General features: G+C 43.7%; 1 protein-coding gene across 1 annotated transcript in view; it reads right to left on the reverse strand.

Annotated features, from left to right (window-relative positions):
* The window catches only part of mettl15 (methyltransferase 15, mitochondrial 12S rRNA N4-cytidine), a 48,806-nt gene that overhangs the window by 11,642 nt on the left and 15,184 nt on the right, over nt 1-21,980 (reverse strand). The window contains exon 3 of the mRNA XM_084575012.1: nt 10,409-10,545. Coding sequence (XP_084431138.1) covers nt 10,409-10,545 — 137 coding nt within the window. The remainder of the gene's footprint in view (nt 1-10,408; nt 10,546-21,980) is intronic.

Genomic DNA, 21,980 nt, shown 5'->3' on the forward strand with positions numbered 1-21,980 from the left:
ATACTTTTAACCATATCAAAATAAAAGATTATCCTTAGAAGAATGAGTCAGTATGGAAGTGTGTTGCATTGAAAATATTAAGCCTGGTAAGCCGGGAATTAATAAAATTAAGTTTTAGGGGGTGATTAGCACTGATGCTGTTTGCATCGCTCTGATGAAGTTTGCATGTTCTCCCTGTGTCTGCGTGGGTTCTCTCCAGGTTCTCCAGCTTCCTCCCACCGTCCAAAGACATGCTGGTTAGGTTCATTGGTGATTCTAAATTGGCCGTAGGTGTGAGAGTGAATGGTTGTCTGTCTCTCTGTGTTAGACCTGTGATAGACTGGAGACCTGTCCAGGGTGGTCCCACCACAGAAAATGAATGAATGAACAAATTTTATCTTTATGAGATAAAGTTACTTTGCTTTGTTTTGACATTTTTATTGACGCAGTTCAATTTAGTAATTTATTACTTAATTTACCTGCACTGACTGGTACTTAAAAGTGTTTAGCACTGCTGCATCAATACTGCATTTGTAGTATCGCATTGTTATATATTCTTTCTCACAAAAACAGAAATTATCTCATAATAACTTTCTTTTTTTTTTGCTCAGAAAAAACAATTGTTGTGAAAAACACACAGTGAATGCACGGATGCTTTTAAACCTGCTTTCGAAATTCTGCAACTCCACCGAATATGAGCACAACAAATACATCCATTTTAATCACAGTACCAGGCAGTGTTCTTTCCACGTAGACAACGTATGGCCTGGTCCCAGTACAGACATCTCAAGGATGAAGGGGATTAAGCTATACAAGCATACATTTGACATGTGCTTTATTAAAACTCTGTGTTCTTTATTTTAACCATTTACTGCTTCACAAATATCATATAATAACACTTAGCCTACTAGAAAAGAAACTGAAGTCATCATGTGTGAGATCTTATCTTTGCCAGTATTTCTTTAATGCTGGTTTGGTGCGTCCCAACCTTAAGGTCTAGTTTATCAATAACAATAGGAAGCATCTTTATCAATAGGAGCATCAATAAAATCAAGGTATTGATTGATACCAGGAGCAGCAGCAGCTTTCTTAAAGCAAACCGTGCCGTTTTATTGAAGTGCTTGCGACACGATGTTCTCAGGATAACGACAACGGGGGGGGGGGATTGTTGTAACCGCTTGTGTTTATGCCCACGTTGCCGCTTGGGAACATCAAAAGCCTGCTCAGATATTTTACTCAATTTGAAACTTGCTCTTTTTATGTACATTACAATGACTCCACCTTTCAAGATTAACTAGGGGGATTGAAGGAAAGAACACAAATTGGCAGGTCCTTTATTTCAAAACCCACTGAAGGCAAAATGGCAAGGGAGCATCTCACCCACGCTGCCGGGGCCTTCCTTTGCTCTGCTGTTGTTATTCACTATCCTGCACAGTGATTAATTTGTTGAAAAATCTATAGTAAAGGCTTTGTTGTTCTCCCCCATCACCTGCTCAATCCCTTCCTGTTACTGCCTCCTCAGTAGCACTCTACCCACCATCTCCAATTTCATTTTTTTTTTTTCCCTTACTCAAAGTTGCGGTAAAAAAGTCTTCCCCGAGAGTTTAGAAACTTTTCATTTTCTTGATTTTAGATATTATGGATTGTAGTTCTTGGAACCTATTTGCTCCAACAGCCGGTCGCGCAGAACCGAACTGACGATGACAATCCTGTAAAAGCCAGTTGGCTGGACTTGTCTGCAGTGCGGGGGCTGCAAAGGTAGCACATACACCAATCTGTCACAACATTATGACCACTGATAGGAGAAGTAAATAACAATAAATGTCGTCTGATAATACAATGTTCTCCTGGGAAACTTTTGGACGTGGCATTCATTGGTGTGGATGTTACTTGGACACGTAGCACCCACCTAGACCAGACCAGACACCCCCATCCCATAGCAATGACACTCCTTGATGGCAGCAGCCATCCCCAGCAGGATGCAGCCTGACACAGACACACACACAAAAACACAAGCAAACACAAGGAAACACAAGGGAGACCTACGCAATATTAGGAAGGTGGTCATAAAGTTATGCCTGACTGGTGTCAGAGTCTGTCTAGTTAATGCCTGTTTGAAAATAGTTCAACATTTTATTGTTTTTAGTATATCCTTTTACAAAAATGACTTAAGCGTGTAAAAGCTAGCTACTATATCACAATGAACACTCTGTCATGCTAACCAACGGCTGGTAATCAGCTGCATCTCAGTTATATTGCAACGTCTTCCACGAAGCATTTCCACTTTTTAATTATTGGCAATTAAAATCCTGAAGTGTATGTGTCCGCCCACGCGCAGGTGACGAACGTACCTTCCGCTACGCGCTGCGTTTTTTTTTCTCCTACAACGTGTTTTGTAAGTCACTGATGGTTTTTAAAAAATATGCAAAACAGTTACATAACATTTCTAAATTATTAACTTCTTTATGTGGCTTAGACACAGAGTTGGAGATATAAATGCCTTATGTAAGGTCTTATATTATTGAAGAGGACAAGTTTCAGTGGTGTATGTGCTGAGGTTCAAGTGTGGGCTCATAATTGCTTAAGAGATCTGAGCTATTTATAGTTGCAGCACCCGACGACGTTGACATCACACACTATTTTTTTTGTCTATTGTTGCTTCTCAGTGGATCGTTAAGATTAAATAAGCCAAAGGTTTTGGGGTAACGACACGCTTGTATAACTCATATCTGAATTCTCATTGGCTATCTCTGGTTCACCAACGTCCAGACAATTTGAGATTATTCTGCTATTATTACCACACACTTTACGAATATTTGGATATGACGCCACCAATTGCTTTTCTGAGTAGCGCTTTTGAAGATAAGCGTCGTGGATCTGGCTGACACTGTTAAGATTCCACCTACCTCTGAGCTATTTCTAAAAATCGGCAAATCGGCAAAGCTAGCAACCTGTGAGGAGATCGACCATCGCTCAAAGCAGCCGCGCCAAAATGAGACCTAACTCTATATAGTTAAAACATCTTTGCTCCCTGCACAGTTTTCACGAATTAGCCATAGTGACAAATTTGTTGTGCTCCGTTTGTGTTGCATCATATTTAGTGGAGTTGCAGAATTTCTAAAGCAGGTTCAAAAAATCCGTGCTCATGTGACTTACTGAAGCGTAATGCATTCACTGCAGAAAAACAATTTGGCGTTTTTCTCTGCAAAAAAATAATAATAATGATAAAATGCAGTTATTAGACCTGGCATTCATTGGTGTGGATGTTACTTAGACATGTAGCACCCACCTAGACCAGACCAGGCACCCCCACCCCATAGCAATGACACTCCTTGATGGCAGCAGACATTCCCAGCAGGATCCCAAACTGATCAAGTATCTGTGGGATGATCCACAGAGGCCCCTCCCCTCAACCCATAGGACACAAAGGCCCCCCACTAATAGGCAGTTTAAACTTCTGCGTTAATTTGACGCTATAGCTATGCCGACAGCGCAGAGCATACGCAGACCCTAGCGCTGTAGCCGACGTGCACTATACCACACCAGAAATGTAACTATGCGCTGTGGCGACACAGACCACAAGAGCTGTGATCGGTCGGCTTGGTAGTAGCGTATTTCCGCTTTGGTATTTCCGGCTGCTTCTCCATCTCCGCAATTTTCAAATTGATTGTTTTGGATCAATAAAGATGGAACACATCGGGCAAAGGTTAACTGAGGAGGTTCTGAGATACAAACATTCGTATGACTCGTCTTTCAGCCGCCATTGTTGAAAGTGAAGCAGGAAATAGAAACAGCTACCCTTTTTACCCTCTATGTCCCGCAGTACCTTAAATGAGCCTTAAGGACATGAATCACAACCCTGTTGACCCTCTTTTGGAGGCACAAGGGAGACCTACACAATATTAGGAAGGTGGTCATAATGTTATGCCTGATCGGCGTATTGTGGTACATCTCTCTCTACAAAGCTCGCTTAGATAGAAGCACTCTTTTTTGTAGTACCGTCTGTTATTCCTCAATGAACAGAGATGACTGGAGGAGGGTCAACAATTGTGAGACATCCTGCCTTTTTAAAACTGTGTGTATGTTACAGTACACAAACTGTGTACAGAGCTCCTCCGAATCAGCCAAAAGCACTCAGCAGATACTAGATTTAAAAGCTACAGGATGACAAGAGGTTATAAACCAGGATGAAGTTATGATTCAAAAGCCGCTCGCTTTGAACTAAAAGTCAGTTCCAAATTGTGTCCAACAGATTAGCGAAACGGTTTACAATGTAATGTGCGCAGATTCTCCTGTCTGCCGTCAGCAAGGTCAGTCATGACCCTTCAAGCTCGATTCAATAAATAGTTTTTCTTTGCATACAACATTCGCTCGCGAGCCGCTCCCTCATTTCTATGCATTCGCTTGTTAATGGCCGTCTGGAATGAGAGTACACTCCGCGAGGACATCAGGAGCCTTCACGGCCGCCTCGCTTTGAGTGCATGCTCATTCAACGCGATGCTGCCTCTTCACAAATCAAGCCTGAAATATTCCCCTGTGTTGACCTGCTCAGTTCCTTTACCTGCGTCACTGAAGCCTAAGACAAGATGCTGATTGATTGCTTTCAGCAGGGGAGCGGTGATGAAAATATCTACAGTCCAATGAAGAAAAAAAAAAAAAAAGGAGGATACAAACACAGAGAGGCTAGTGTTTAAGAAAGCTCCAAATTAACTGAGTTGACCTAAAGACGGTTATAAAAGGCCCAACCTGTCTGCCTTGCCATCATCTCCTTCCAGTGTCATCAATAACTGTTCAATAACTGCTTCCTGCTGCGATTTAATTTTACCATCTTTATTCCCTGGGTTAAAAAAAAAAAAAGTCTGAACAGTTGGGAAATGTTGCTTCACATGGGAAGAAAGTTTCCAAATATGGAAATATACGTTTCCCCCGGCCGGGTGTCGTCTATGACGCGTGACCGATCGACCGATGGATTGACTGATTGAGGTTATTTACTCAGTGACGTAGGACTGAGAGAACTGCAGACTTGTGGGTCGCCCTGAACAATGCAAACCAACACTTGTCTCTTTTTCTATAAAATGTCCACCTATGTGAAGAAAAGGAAGAATACCTTTGATGTGGACAATGGACGATTTACGCAAGTTTCTTTATGCAGGCCTTTGCAAACAGTGCAGTTCATCTAAAGTGCATGCAGAAGAAAAATAAAAGAGAAACAAATAAGGTAGGCCCTGACCCCAGAACACTTAGGCCATAGAAAACATTTGCTTGTCGCTTATCGCTTTGTAAACGACACTTAGGTAACCCTCTTGAATGAATTCAGAGTGAAACAAACAGAGCGTAAACTCAAAGAGCTTGCTCTCGTTGGCGTCAAAGAAAATACCGGCATCAACCGACGCTCCAAGTCCGCTATCGGCTCCGTGAATTTGACGAAAGGAACCAAAGTCGTGGATGATGAACATTTGGGAAACTCAATCTTTGCTTGACACGTCAGTTGACTGTATCACATTGCTTGTTGCCTCAACTTAGTAACTTCGCCCTTCATGTTGCCAAATTGAGACATCTCGTCATTCGTCATAAGGTCATGTCTCGTTGTTTTTCTTTCTTCTGTCTTGTTTCCTGTTTTATTGTGAAAACTTACCTCTCCTCTCGTTTCAGACCACTTCACTTCCTGCCTGTGTTTTCCCGCCAGTTTTGATCGTCTGCCCCACCCTCATTGGTTGCACCTGTTCCTCATTATCAGTCCCCTCTCTTGTGTACTTAGTGTGTGTTACTCCTCCTCTCTGTGCCAGTTCGTTTTGTACCTCTGTGTCTACCGTTCCAGCAAGTCTTCGTACTTCTCGTGATCTGTTTATTCGGTTTTTGAATTTTTGCCTGTTTGTTGACTACTGCCCTCGTCTCTCCCTTTGGATTTGTTTGCCTTTATAAACAGTCTTTTGTGTACTGAACTACCCTTCTGAAAGTAAACTGTATTTATTTGAAACCCAAAACTGTTTGTTGGAGTCGTGCTATTGAGTCCTGTTTTTGTGGAGCCCCAGTCTTAACATAAATGGTATTTAGCCTTTCATCAATTCAACTAATAGGCAGTTTAGGCTTCTGCATCAATTTGGCGCCTCAGCTACGGCAACAGCGCAGAGCATATCCAGACCCTATTCAGACCCTAACGCCGTAACTGACGTGCACCTCCCCAGAAATGTAACTACGCGTCACGGCGACGCAGACCGCAAGAGCTGTGATTTGTCCGCTTGGTAGTGGCGTATTTCCGCTTTAGTATTTCCAGCTGCTTCTCCATCTCCGCAATTGATTTGATTTGGATCACAACACATCAAGGAAAAGGACTCGTCTTAGAGAAATTTCGGCGAAAGTTTCAGTAGCCCCTGTTGAAAGTGAAACGTGTTAAATCCTCAACTCTTACTAAAAGAGCAAGAAAAATTAAGAATTGGTGCAATATTTAATGGACACTGGACACTGTTATCTGAATAGAAGTTATATAAATAAACATCTCTGTCCTTTTATGATTAACGTTCCCAGAATGGGAATAAAGTCCTCATTTTTGATATTTTATTGCGATTGTTAAACAAGAATATTGGCGTGAAGAATAAAAACACAGACTTTGGTTCTGAACTCTTACGCTCTTAGCTCCAGACGGCTGGATTCATAAAAATAAAAGTATTTCTGTTCGGTCAGAGACAAATGACTGAAAAATGCAGCTTAAACATTTTCTCAAGAGCTACTAGAGGATGAGCAGTTACCCAAGTCAGCAGCCCGCATCAGGTCATTTGTTACTCTCAGAATCAGTAACAAATGACTCTGTTGCTCTTATAATTTAGTCAGGAAGATAACTACAAACATATTTTATTGAGCTGTCCTTCTATCTGCCACACACAGGCATATACCCGTAAAAGACAATCTTCACAGCGTGGCAGTTTTACGGTTTGTACATTATTATAACAACTTGGGTTGCGTGGATTTCGTGGAGTTATTGAATCTTTTGTGGTTATTACAAATTGTCTTTACTGAGCTTTAAAATGAATCTGTTGGGCTTTCCGAATATATTACATGCCTGAACATTAAACAGCATGACCGCACTAACGTAGGGTTGTTCTCCATTTGGATCCCCCAGTAAGAATAATGTTGTCACTAGGGATGTCGATCAAGGCATTTTCAAAATGATTGGATTGGTATTGGGCTTAAGCCAAGCCTTATCTTTTGTAGTTATTTATTTTAGATCTGCCACAAACCAAAACCAGAAGAAGAGGAACCAAAATCACATGACTAAACATGTCTCCTTAATGAAAGAACTTTACTCTGAAAAAGAAAATCAGTCAGACAGGAATTTGAAAATTATGTGTGTTTGGTGAGGTGGTAGTAGGTGATCATCATTCAACGCTACCACCTTGATTCACCACCAACAAAAAAGTCCATTCAGGCACTAACACTGGATGCTGCTTTTAAAAGAAAAGTTTCCTTGACAGCGTCAAGCAGAAGATATTACAGAGAGTGTCATGGAGTTAAACCAGTGTATTTCTGTAGCAGAGCAGAGTGGGTTTCTGGAGCCAAGGTAAGAGCTGCCGTCTATTCAAGCTACGCTAGCTTTGACACAAATATTTATTGGACTTAAAGGGGAACTACTGTTTTTTACAACCTGGACCTTATTTCTGGCATAAAATACGATCATTTACTCACCCATGTAACTTTTGTGTAATTTGAAGTCGTTCGGGAGATATCTAGATCCATGTGTATCCATATAGTGGGAGTGACTGGGGCACTGAAACGCAGCCTCTAAATAAAGCATTATCTGCCACGAAACTCGTTCATTGATTCATCTTCTGTAACCGCTTGTTCCTGTTAAGGGTCGCGGGGTCTGCTGGAGCCTATCCCAGTTGTCATAGGACGAGAGGCGGGGTCCACCTTGGACAGGTCTCCAGTCTATCTCAGGGCTAACACAGAGAGACAGACAACCATTCACACTCACACCTACGGCCAATTTAGAATCACCAATGAACCTAACCAGCATGTCTTTGGACGGTGGGAGGAAGCTGGAGAACCTGGAGAGAACCCACGCAGACACAGGGAGAACATGCAAACTCCACACAGAAAGGCCCAATCGGCCCATGGATTCGAACCCGGGACCGTCTCGCTGTGAGGCATCAGTGCTAACCACCTCGCCACTGTGCCGCCCGAAACTCGTTCATTTCACCAACATTTTGTTATCGCACGCTAGTGCTATTCCCCGCTGAGTCCTGAGTTACCTGTTATCTTCTGACGTGGATGATGTCATCTCTGAGCGCCGCGAGCACCTGCAACAGTCGGCTTGTTTACCTGTAATTTGCTACTGCTAGTTTTTTGCAACATGGCTGAATATTTTTCTGATTCTGAGGTTGTGGACGAACCGTAGCAGTTATATGGGTGAGTAAACAATCGTATTTTATGCCAGAAATAAGGTCCAGGTAGTAAGAAACAGTAGTTCCCCTTTAATACAGTTGCGCGGTGGACATGTGATCTAGGAGAATAAGTAAAATAGGAAAAGCCTGTCTGAATATCCAGGGGAGGACATGTCGTTTATTTAAGATCAGATCGGTATCGGATCGGAACAACCCCCAGCTAGCTACGAAACTACAACTATAAAAACTGCCCCAAAAAACTGTCAGTGCTAGCCCAGTTTCAATCCCGGACGCACACTACTAGTTAGATAGAATTAAAACGTCCCCCAAAAAAGTGGACAAATATAAACTCAAAGTCAGACTGAAAGCAAGTGAAACACAAAAGGTGATGTTCAGTCAGATAACAGCGTCGTTATGTGTGTGAGGCCCCCCAAATCACTCATTACAAATTTATCACGAGCCAAACTCTTAACTGTAGACGTTACAAATCCACAGTTTAAATAATTAAAACTGGCGCTGCTTGGCTCATTTTCAAGGGGGTTTGCAAAACAAACACTCGCTTGAACAAACACAAAAAAAATGAAATCGATACAAAACCCGCGACGCAACACAAAGCACATGAGAATCAGCTCGGTAACACGCGCAGATTTTAATTAAGTCAAATAAAGACGGGGAGCCAATATGTACGGGTGAAGTGTAACAAGCTACTACCCTGGTGTGGGAGCCAATGAGGCGCTCGGTGTAAATTAACAAAGGGCATAGCATAAGCAAACAGTTAATAACGCATCCCTTATCGCATCACTCCGCGTTCGACTAAACGTGTGAGTGTAAATCCAATCTTTGCCTTCTCAATAACGCTTGCTGTCTTTCCAGATTTATAACATTTATTGTGGGCACAGCTAGTGTGCAGCTTCAAGCGCAGGGAAGTCATAGCAACAAGAAGCAACGGCGCAGAGAACAGCAAGGCTCGACAAGCAAGAGACAAATCCCATTAAAGACGTGGCTGAATATTATTCAGGGGAAGACAGAGTTGAGTCTTCATAAGGTGAAGCTTTAAAAGGGCCCGGACGTGAAATTGTCCTCCGTGTGCTTTAAAACCGGGCTCAACAGTTTGCATTGAGGTTATACTTTCCTCAAGACATTGGGAGTGCAGAGGGGAGAGAAAATCCTCTCGCCCTGTTGTGTGGATGCGCTGCGTAGGCGGCCAGGGTCTTTTACTCAGGCTTCCAATAATATTGGTTAATTGCTAGATTTCTCTAGCCTCTCTCAACTTGCATCACGAGTAGGCGTGGAAGAGTTTACAGCAGGGGTATATTGCTGCTGACAGAATACAGTGTTCTCATTCTCTCTCTCTCTCTCTCTCTCTCTCTCTCTCTTAATTGTCATTCCCTGCTCACAGGCACATTTCTCTGGCAGATTCCCTTGAGAGAGGTTTCCCCAGAATCTACGTAAAAGGATTCCTTCCCACGCCATGGTCTTAGGAACATCTCATTTTCATCCTCCCGCGCCTTGCTCATGCTCGCACACGCACTCCCTCTCACCCTGGCACCGTGTCCTCGTGTCTCCCTGTTCTCTCGCTCTCGTGTTTTCATTTTCTTGCCTTCTTCTTCTCGCCACTTCGCCGCCCCTCCCCTTCCCCATAACTTATAGATCCTCCGTGGGAGGCAGCATCTCCCTCACACTGCAGGCGTGGGCCCTCACTCTGACAAATGACACGCCGGGCCCACCGGCTTTGCGTGGGGGAGGGAGGGAGGGGGGTGGGGAGGTGGAGGAAGAGCTTTAAGTTAAGAAGGAGGAAGAGATTTGATTGGATGGTGAAACTCAGGGGCGAGCAGCAAGTGAGAGATACAAGGAGAGTCGCAGTACTACAGTATATCAAACCTGGAGGAAGAAATAATGGCCAACAAACCAAACGCTGCTCAAAAACGTACGGTCGAACGTTAGCCGTGATTGAGTGTAAACATTTGTCTAGACGGCGCGCAGCTTTAAGCCGTAACTTAGCTTTTTTTTTTTTGGTCCAGCAGCAGATATTTTCCCCGTAAATCACTTACGAGTGTTCCTCGGCCAACGTCTGGGCCAGAGAAATCGCCGTAGGATCTCGGTCCAAGGCCAGGACTGTGACTTCGGGGGCCGCTCTCAGAATGGCTCTGGTATGACCACCACCTCCAAATGTCATGTCCAGGACCACCTACATGCGAGAAAGGCAAGAGAACAACACATTCTTCTCACAACAGGGCTCCGTATACGTGATTCATCACCGTCATCTTATCATCACAATGTTAAGTGTTTCATTCGCAGCGGTACACCAACACGTGTCACTTTACATCGGGTTTTTAAGCCTTGAGTCATTAGAAACAGAAACGGGACAGTAAGTTAAGGGTAGACATCCTCAACATGTGCAGGTTTCATATATAAATCTTGCATGATATGACAATATTCTGCTAAATAAATATAATCTTCATATATGAGAGGGAAACAGTAACACTTAAAATCCTCTGTTTTGCGTTTTTAAAGGCTGTGACAGACTGAAAATTGAATGTGGGAACAGAGGAAAGATAAACACGACAGGGCATTTATTTAATTATTCTCTGAATAGGTAATGATGTCTTACAAGTTCTGGTAAATGTCAGGGATCGTTGGCGCATTATTTTGAAATCCCCACGGCGTTTCTACGGACCAGCTAAATCATCACTCATTCCCACCTTCAGGAACCGCCGGGGACCTAAAGATCTGACGGGTTCAAGCTTCGCCAGAACTAAACGTATTAATATTCAAGAATCAATATTTCAAATCAGTTGAAGCAGTTCTAGTCAATATCATTATATGACCGGTTAATCAAGTGACCGTGTGCAATGTCGATTTTAGCCACAGATCCACAGAGAATAAACCAAACTCCGCTCCACTTCTCCTCAGCTACAGAGTATTTTAACATCTTCAGCTCACGGTTCTGTTGCTTTTCTTTTTTTCTTGTTGTTTTTTTTACGGCCCACAACTTCACTGAACTTTGGTTCACTTCCTCCGCTCTCATCAGTCTAATTTCTAGCAGCAGGAGGTAGCTGTTTTTAGCGTCGGAGCTCTGACAAATCGGATGGTAGTGCAAACTTGTAAGCGGCGTACATGTCAGCCTCCAAGTCTGAAACTTTCTGAAACTTTTGATATGCTTGACTCGGTGCTACAAAACAAAAGTGGACACTTCATATCAGCCAAAGTCCGATGGTTCCTCGTAAACCTCACGCGACCAGTGATTTCGTCATACAACAGACTCCGGTTTCAGTTCAGTCTATGAGAGTAACTGATATATAAAGGTTATATTTACTGTTTATCCCGTGGAGCAGCACATACAGGAACATTCAGTCCATGATAACTGCTTAACAGGGACACTTTCCTTCAGCTCTTCTTCTAACTGTGTCCGACTGAGGAGCTAGCTTCAACTTTTCCCGATGTGTGCTTCTCTTTGAATCTCATAAAATGAAACCTTCACTATATCAAAGTTGATTCAGAAACCGGACAAAATTAGCTCTCGACTGACGCTGCGATTAAAAAACCTGCGATAGCTTTGGGAAGGATTCCTTCTTGACCTATAATTGCACCAAGAAGCTGTTTTACATTTGACCAAAACTGTAAAGCATCTGATTTATCGACTGCTCTATAAGCTTGACCGGTTACGACCAATCACGGACGTGTCGGTATTGGCGTATATGTAGTCTCGACACAGAAAAGCGGTCCAATTACACCCGAAGGATAAAGGACACTCCTTTGAAGACAACAACGTCCACATTTTAGCCAGAGAAGACAGATGGTTTGAGAGAGGAGTGAAGGAAGACCTCTATGGAGGCCACACCTTGAGACTGGAGCCTCTGATCGACAACTGGTCTTTAGAGAACCGTTGATTGGAGAAAGAAGACAGGGTCGAGTCTCATCCAATGACGGGTAAGTATCTAGTCATGGTAGTTACTGATGGGTAACACCCACAGATATTTAAACTCCAACTTCTCCACCAGTCTTTTAGAACTGAAGACTTGGATGAAACATCTTCAAGAACCTCTACAAGTCCAGTTTGCCTTTCTTTAATGTTTTTAAATGTATATATTGTTCAATACTTGTCCATATGAGAAGTTTTTTACTTTAAAAAAAAATACTAAGCATAGCAGGAAAATATGGTTGGGGTCATTTAGAAATCTGTCGTCGTGCAGAGTGTGCAGCAACTTCAAGGTTTACAATCCTCTCTGCGCTCTCAGGATCTTATATACAGTACGCATAAGAGCTGAGCAGAGAGAGATGCAAAGTAAGTTGATAATCAGTTTGTGAAATTTCAACAATCGTGACTCTGACAACCTGGCATCACTCATGCTTTTCACGTCTAGTTATTCGTGTCGGCAACGTAGCTAACGTAGCTAACGTAGCTAACTGTCTAAAGATGTGTTACGGCCCAAAGTATTTCTGTGTTTCCGTCTGGACAACTGCAACTCCCTGGTTCCTCCCCGATCCGCCTTCCATCTTCACCCATTAGTCCGGTTCTCAACTTCCTGGTTCCTCCCTGAACCGCCCTCATCGGCATCTGTTCCACCAATCAGAACGACGTCTCCATCAGGCGAACTGGTTTAAAAGCATCGTTACACTGACATTCGAGGCAGCTGTGAGTAGAGACAGACGTTTGCCTCCGTGTCATTTGGAGAAAACTGTTGTTAGTTAGTTGCCCGTTTAGATTTGAGCTTTTGAGCTACTTCTGTTTTGTCTTTGAGTGATTCGGTGAAGTTCTATCTCTGTTCTCGGTTTAGTTCGCTTGAGTAGCATCCATTGCCCACTTCTGTTCCCCCTTGTTAAGGTGTTCCGTTTCATTTTTTAATCTTTGTGCTTTAAACAGTAATCAACCAACTGAACCCGTTTCACACCTGGTTCGTTTTAAGTTAGATCCCTTTACCCTTAGCGAGCCGAGTCGTAACAAGGTGTGAAGAACATCAGAATTACTTTCGCCTTAATCTCTGCGTCGGTGGCGAAGGCCCAGACGGCTCAGCTGGTTGAACGGGCGGCCCGCGAACCAAGGCTACAGTACAACGCTACGGTGGCGCAGGTTTGATTCCAGTCCTTTATCACATGTCTCTCTCACCCTGTAGCACCCTGTTACGCCCCATTACCATCCATCAAAATAAAGGCTGTAAAGGCACTTTAAAATTCAGTATCAGACATTCATTCGTTCCATTTCAGGACCACTTGTCCTGTGAAGGTTCGCGGGGAGGTGCTGGAGCCTATCCCAGCTGTCACTGGGCAAGAGGTTGGGGTACACCCTGGGCAGGTCTCCAGTCTATCACAGGGCTAACACAGAGAGACAGACAACCATTCACACTCACACCTACGACCAATTTAGAATCACATATGAACCTAACCAGCATGTCTTTGGACGGTGGGAGGAAGCTGGAGTACCTGGAGAGAACCCACGCAGACACTCCAGGCCCAATCGGCAATGATGGATTAGAACCCAGAACCTTCTTGCTGTGAGGCATCAGTGCTAACCACCACACCACTGTGCCGCACTTCAAGAAGACAATAAAAGAAAAATATCACATATGCATATCAGTGCGCCAATGTTTTGCGAGTATTAAACTATTTATTAATCCAGTCATAAGGGTAAAGGAGTGGGAAATCGTTTTACCAAGGTAAGGTGCAATAGCTGCCAGCCATTCTGCTGTTAGTTCGATACCTCTAACCGAGCTGCATCCACTCGCAAAGCAGAGAAACCTGTCCAGACGTTACGCCTTTTATATTTCCCCGACTGCCGCCGCCGCCGCCGCTGCAAGAGAATCACAGCCTTCTCAATCACTGCCCGAGCAGTCTTAAGATTGTTTGAATAATTCGCCGGATTATGCCACACTTTTTTTTTACTCCTCACATTTCTGCCCCGTGATTTATTATAATGTCAGCAAATGGCGGGGAACAGATGTAAAAATGACACAAAAGGAAATGCCAGCTATTCCCCACAAAAACATTAAACATGTCGATCGATAGTGACGTTGAAGGTGGGGTGTGTGCGTGCATGTGTGAGGGAAGAAGTGATCAATGGCGGTTCCCTCTCCTTTCCAGCGCACAGCAGCAGATGGGGAGGGGGTGTGGGCTAGTGGGATGAGTCACACGCATAATGAACTTGCCTGTTGTGCTATTCAATACAAAAAAAAAAGAAAAAAGAAAAAGGGAAAACGAAAACAGAAACACAAACAGCAAAGTAGGCTGGCTTTTATCAAAACGGTCGACACAAGCAACCAGGAGACAAACTGGTCCTCTGCTGGAGTGTGCAGCACTTGTCAAAACACTCTTTTTTTTTTTTGTCTTGTCACACCTCGAAGGGAAGCTGTGGCCAAAAAGAACAAAGGTAAAGCTGATTTATTTCAGTGGTGCAGATGACTGAAAGACAGCTGATGCTCGAGAGTCTCCAAATCCGTTTTCATTTACATCGCTGCTGCACGGACAACATTCACAAGGTTCATGTAAGATTTAAGCAGGATAAACTAAGTGTGTGTCACAAAAAAAATAAATAAATAAATAGAAAATGTGATGTTTACAAGGTCATTCATAAGGTAAATTGAAAATCTAATCTATTCGCCCTGAGGGGGGAAACAAGCTCCTCAAAAAGACCTGAAATCCTCCCTCTTTTTCAAAAGCCCTGCAGCGTTTGCCACCAGATGGACAAAGCAACTTCTTGAAAAGATTTGGTGAGAATGGGTTTGGCATTTGCAATGATGACTGACACCAAACTTGGGGAATGAGTCATTCACATTGATATTTCATACAGAGCGGTGTCGGCTCTCAGGCTCTCACCTAGACCGAGCCTTCCCGGGGAAAGGCAAGCGGGATTAAGCGGCGCACGACGTGTGCCGTCCCGGTCTTCGCGTGCGGAGACGGTACTTTGAATAAATAAAAATAAAAAGTAATTAGTCTGGTGTTTTGTGCACCGTTTTGTGCTGTGCAATATCTGCCTTTCCCAGCAGAGGGAACAGGAGAGTTAGGAGTGGTCCGAGTGGTGCAGTCCAAACAGTGGAGCTGCAAGATGCTATAATGCAGGACACCTCAGCAGTCGTCCACCGCATTCTTAATGAGAGAGCTTTTCTGACAAAAAAAAAAAAAAAAAAGTAAAAGACTGTAGACTCTTGTTTAGTATGCCAAATCAAAAAGTGATTTTACAAGCATACAATATACGACGCAGGAGTGTGCAAGTGTAAATTTTGCATTGGGGGTAATTTGCAAACAAAAAAATGCAACGGTATATAATATCCTGGTCATGTGGAAAAACGGGCCTCATCTCGAGCTTTCTTATGGTTGAATTCATTAGGAAAAGGGGGACAGGAACCTGAGAGAAGCCTGAGTACTCACCTAAATCCTACTTGTGACTCCCCAGCCCAGGTCAGTTACAGTGGGGGATCTAAAATGTCATTGAGGGGAGTTTTTACAGATCTTGTTACACTAACACACAGACCATTAGGGAGACAGATACACAGGTACGGGATCGCTTTTCTTGTCGCGTCCGTTGCCATGGCAAGAGTGGAGGTAACCGGTTTGCATTTCTTTCTCTGTCACACAAAGTTCATGGCGACATGCAAGCGCGCATGAATTCGGCAGGTTCTGCGGCGCGGAGGCGACGACGCCGCCGGCACAGACGCACGGGGAAAGTTGCGATTACGGGGACGATTTCGCCTTTTCATCGACTGCAGAGGAGTGAAGTGTCTCCACTTGACTCTAGACACATATCTCACGCTTATAAAAGTGCTGCCGTGCTCAAACCGTATGGAGGGTATTTGATTATAATAAAACTACTTTTTAATTCCTACAGCTGCAGAGTTCAGTTTCCCCAAGACGCAACACAGGGACATTTGTTTTTTTCCTACTTTATTTAAATGAATGTAGAAGGTATAGCAGGTAGGAGGCGGACGTGCGCAAAACAGATGGCCAGTGAGAGCAGACAAACTCAAAAGGCATGAAAGCTTCCCACAATTACTCTGTCAAGTGATAATGTTGATGGTGATCAGTCATGTCTGAGACACACGCAGCCTTCTGCCTCATCTACCCAAATTTAAAGTGTACTAAAAGCATTACATGGGAGCTTGAGCGTAAGTAAGCGAGAGTGCGTGAGCGAGCGAGCGACTCATACAGGAGCACAAAAAATGTTGACAAAACTCTTTCCCGGAGGGCTCCTTCCAAATACCTCCCTGTATGTTGAACTAATCTCCCCTTTGTCAGAGGAATGCTGCAGAGTTACGGCAAATACTTTCATTCCTCATCCACTCGGAGCCGCGCGCGCTCCTCTGGCACGAGTTTAAACGCGTGCACTCGTGGAGGTATTTGAGCTAGTTAAGACAAGACGCGTCTACGCGGGGAAAAACAGCATCGGGTTCATTTGCCTACGAAAACAGGCGTCTGAAGTTTGTAGGTCAAAGGATGAGCAAATCCTGCAAGAGACAGAAACAGAGCTGAGGAAAGGGGGCCAGACTTTTTCAGTCTTTCAGAGCAAATAAAAGAAAGACAAATATTTTAGTTCGGCTTTTTTCCCCTGATGTTAGAAGGCTGAGTGTCCTGATCAGAAACTGAAATTAATTTTGGGAATTCGGCGAAGGGAAATGTAGTGTTTGAGCTCACACAAGCGTATGTAGTCGTGTTCTTATTCCGGTGGCGTGACCTTTAGTTTCTTGCTTATCCTAGCAGATGAATGTCCAAGGCTCAAAGTTGCTCGATAATTCTTTAAAATCTCTACAGCGCTAGACTCTCTATTATCTCCATAGTTCCCATTTGTAAAGAGTGAGGTTGTTTAGTTTTGGGAGAGAATAAAGACGGAAGACGACGTGTTGTTTATGTCTGGTGTCTGAAACTTGGAGACAAACACACCTGTTATAAGGTAATTATATATCTTTTGCAAAAGATGGAGATGACTGATCTAGTCTGGCCAGCATCTCAGTCCACCTGTACATTCAAGAATATACTTAAATGTCGTGAAATTAGTTTCTGATATTCAGTGTCCCAAAAGATAAATCCTAATCTAAAGAATGATATCAGATTGAATTGTACATGACATATATAACGGCTCTCTCATAGACGCCGTAACCTACGTACGTAGCCTACGCCGGTGCGAGTCAGGCAAATTTTTGTTTCTACTTCCTGCTTCACTTTCAACAATGGCGACTGAAATTTTTGCTGAAATTTCGCCGAAGACGAGTCGTACAAATGTTTGTATCTCCGAACCTCCTCAGTTAAGCTTTCCTCCATGTGTTCCATCATTATTGATCGAGAACAATCAATTTGAAAATTGCAGAGATGGAGAAGAAGCCGGAAAGTGAAGTTGCCAATTCAAAACAGCTGGTAAATGTAGTTTCATAAGTTCATACTTTAAACTGTGCGGGACATTCGTGCACTTTTATCGAGTGTGGCCTCTTGACGGGACACAAAATACGGTTCAACACCGGGACTCATGGTTCAGCCCGTGTGATAAAACCTAAGCTAACTCCGCTCTGACTTTGATTATGCACCAGTCCAGGGCTGCCACTGGGGTTTTGACTAATCTGGGAGCTATACCAGTTCCCCATTTTCTAAATTTGAAACTAATACTAGCTAGCTCGCTAACACAAATAACCCTTTGGGGTGCCGTTTCCCTTTTTGGGAAGCACTGGAGAAAAAAAAGCAGCTGAGGAGAGACGTAGATCTCGGCTTAGTGCTCTTGGACAGATCGACCTTTTGTAAAACATTGGGAGGGGGCCATGTTGCTATTATATTTACTCTACCTAAATAATGGGTCATTGTCTTGGAACTCGAAGTCTGAGATTTTCCAGAGCTAGCGGCTCCGTTGGCGGCTTTTGTTTATTTTTCTCTTCCTCTAAGCGTCTTAAACGCTTCCTAGGCTTCCCCACCATGGGCTGAGCTCTATTTGTAGTCGTGGTTGCTCTCTTCTTATTGTCAAACGCATCGCCACCAGTGATCCAGCGTGGGAATGTCATCACGGATAACAGATTTATTGCGAAACACAGAGAGGTTTACCTGACTCTGATCGGCTTAATCAGCATTGAGTGAACTAGTGTAACAAGGTTTTCTGTAGCTTTGCTCTTCCGAGTAGTAAAAGGCGTTTAAGAGCCACACCGCGATTGCCGACATGATTATTCGATCATCACAGCTTTCACCACTTATTTTCGACTTGTCAGCGCCAATCTGGATAAATTCAATCACAATGTGCCGCTGACATGATTTTATACAGAAGCAAAAGCAGGTTGCAACTCGCATATCTTCCCTTGAGCATGTGTACTGCATTGTAGCAGAGAAAACTGAGTGATACCCAGTATTATAAGGTTTTATGTATAAAATTTTGTGAGAAATACCTCCGGCCGCTGAAGGGAGTCACAGATCCAGACAGAGGCTCATGTTTGGGTGAGCACGAGGACATAGGCTATCCATCAAGAGATATGTGTATAGTTCTCAGTGTACCACGTGGCGGAGGATGTGCTGGAAAACTATCTAAACAATTTCAGGAAGCTGGCTGGCGTGTCATAGGTGTCTCCCTCCCAACGCCATATATAGCAAATGTCAGGCACAATCCGGGCTGCTGTGAAGCTCAGAGGCACGTCTGTATTTCCTTCTTAAGATCGGGAGATCTTTAGAAGAAGAAAAAAATCCAAGAGGCAGAGATTAAGAATGGAGACGTGTCCTCCACTGTTATTTTTGTCTCAAAAAAACAAAACACTATTATCCCGGCTACTTACGACCGGATAAAGGTTGGGTTAGGATGGAGGCAAGAGAAGCTGGGGGCCCTAATGAAAATCAGGGGAATAAAAGTAAACTGCACATCTAGAAGAGGAAGCACCATCACGCAGGGCAGTGGCAGCCTCTAGGCCAGCCAGACCTTTTAATTCCAAAGTTTGGAAATCAGCTTAAGCAGCAGTTGTTTGGACAAGTAGAGGCTTTAAAACAAACACATATTGGGTTTATTAATGACAGCCTCCCAAGAAACTCCACGTGGCATTTCCAGTAACACATTTTTTAGATTCATTCCTCTTTATAATAACTGTAATAAGTGATTTAGATGATTGTGAACTATAATTTCCAATAAATTTGCTCCAAGGCAACGGCAAGGGGGTGTTCCTTGCTTCCTGGTGCCATATGTACCACAGATATGTCTTCTTCCCATATCTCCGTGGTCCAGTACTGATGCTCATGTGCCCATTGCAGACATTGCTCTCAACAATGGTCAGGTTCTAACTGTTTTTTACAACTTAAAAGACAACTTAAGCACCATAAAAGATCTACAGTTTTGGAGGTGCCCTGACCCAGTCATCTCAAAATTTGGCCCTCGTCAAAGCCACTCAAATCCTTCCATCGGCCCATTTCTGCTGCTCCTGACACCAACTTTGAAGACAAAATGCTTGCTGCCTACTACACCCCACCCACGGACAAGTGCCACGAGACAAGTGCACGTAACGCCGGCTCTCATGCGTAGTCGTAGCACTCGGGGAAATCAGGAAGTGATCAAAGCCGCAGAAAGCACCGTGGAAAGCGAAGTGAATCCGAAGCGTGGTCATAGCACATGAATTTACGCTGAGAAACGGCAGCAAGACGCTCTGTAGCATCAGAATGCCAGCGAGAAGAAAAGAAGAAAGCAAGCAGGAACACATGAGTTCAGCTTCAAAGCTTGCTGGTCAAGACCACAGCTGATACAGAAAGGCCCCCCACCCCATGTCCCATCTCCAAAGGTAGACCAGGCTGACTGAGTTGCAACGGAGACGCCTAGACAACGCTGCAAGAACACAAACTTTCACGAGCAATAGTTGAACGACTGGATTACTGTATTCATTGTTTTTTCTAGCATGTTTGTCCACTCCCATTCTGACAGGAGCATTAAAAACTTAAAAACTATCCCTTTAAGGTGCATTAAATGGAGATTTTTTTTTTTTTTAAATGTGTGATTCATTTGCATTAACACTCTTGAGATAAGCCCAGAATTCATCATGGGATTTAACTCTTAGTTATCATCTAAAAGCACTGATTTCAAGCGGTTTGGGTTCATTCATTCATTCATTCATTTATCTGTAACCGCTTGTCCTCTGGGGGGTCGTTGGGGGGGCTGGAGCCTATCCCAACTGTCATCAGGCGAGAGGTGGGGTCCACCCTGGACAGGTCTCCAGTCTATCACAGGGCTAACACAGAGAGACACTCACACCTATGACCAATTTAGAATCACCAATGAACCTAACCAGCATGTCTTTGGATGGTGGGATTCGAACCCCTAACCTTCTTGCTATGATGCATCAGTGCCATCCACCTTCCGCCACTGTGCCGCCACGCTTTGGGTTATGTGTATATTTTTTACGATATATCGTCATACTTTTTTTTTTTTCTCTTGTGCTTTTATTTTTTAAATCTGGGTCTGAGCAACAGCTTTGTGCGGCGGTCCGTTAAATACTAAAATAGATTCACTATCAGTCATATAAAGGTTCAAAGACCGTCTGCCTGTTTATTTGATCTGCAGATCTGAGAATTTTTTTATTTTTTTTTACATTTTGTACTAAGTATTTCATAATCGCTGTCCAAGGTGCTGATCCTGGAAAGCCAAGGATGTGGGAACAGTCAGAGGGCACTCATTCGTTCATTCATTCATCTTCTGTAACCACTTGTCCTGGAGCTTATCTCAGCTGTCATTGGGGCAAGAGGCGGGGTCCACCCTGGACAGGTCTCCAGTCTATCACAGGGCTAACACAGAGAGACCAGACAACCATTCACACTCACACCTACGGCCAATTTAGAATCACCAATGAACCTAACCAGCATGTCTTTGGACGGTGGGAGGAAGCTGGAGAACCTGGAGAGAACCCACGCAGACACAGGGAGAACATGCAAACTCCACACAGAAAGGAACCAGTCGGTTGATGGATTAGAACCTAGAACCTTCTTCTTACTGTGAGGCATCAGTGCTAACCACCACGCCACTGTGCCGCCCGTACTCAGCATTGTGCATGATGTAAAATTCATGTTAATGTTTTAAATCACACATTTTCCGTTTCCTGTTTCCTGTCAGGCCTTTATGTTTCCCATCAACGCCACTTTCCACATAATCCAAGCCTTTGTTCGACGGAAGCATTTGTTAAATTTCTCAATAAAGACCTGACTGCAAAGAGGAACCCCCGACCAGTCCCTGTCCTCCTCTACATAAAGCTCATAAAGCCCATGTCAAGCATCCGCCCACTTCGAGGAGTCTTGAGGCTGACTCTTACACCACAGTGGTGCTGAGGAGATCCCTGGAGGAACAGGGATAGCAGACACTTGTAGCTTCTCTGAAACTATGAGCCAATAACTCAATATTTACTGTACGTGGGCAACCCAACGCAACGATTAGTCTTTCCGCCATTTCACACGCTGGAGGCAATCTGAAAGCAATTATCATAGGTGTTTTAATAAAGTAGATTTAGTTTTTCTTTCGAAATCAAAGCTCAAACCTTCGTAATATTTTGCGGAGCACTACTGGAACAGAAGAAATTTCCCCACGTGTGTGCTCCAGTCAAACGTGTGACCACAAACATCCCGGAGGCAGAGGATTATCATCTGCAATCGAAGGTAATCGTGTCCCCAAAAGCACCGATCTGTGTGACAAAATAACGCGAACGG

Source organism: Chelon labrosus, assembly GCF_963514085.1.
Source record: "Chelon labrosus genome assembly, chromosome: 3".
In the NCBI taxonomy this organism is placed as follows: Eukaryota; Metazoa; Chordata; class Actinopteri; order Mugiliformes; family Mugilidae; genus Chelon; species Chelon labrosus.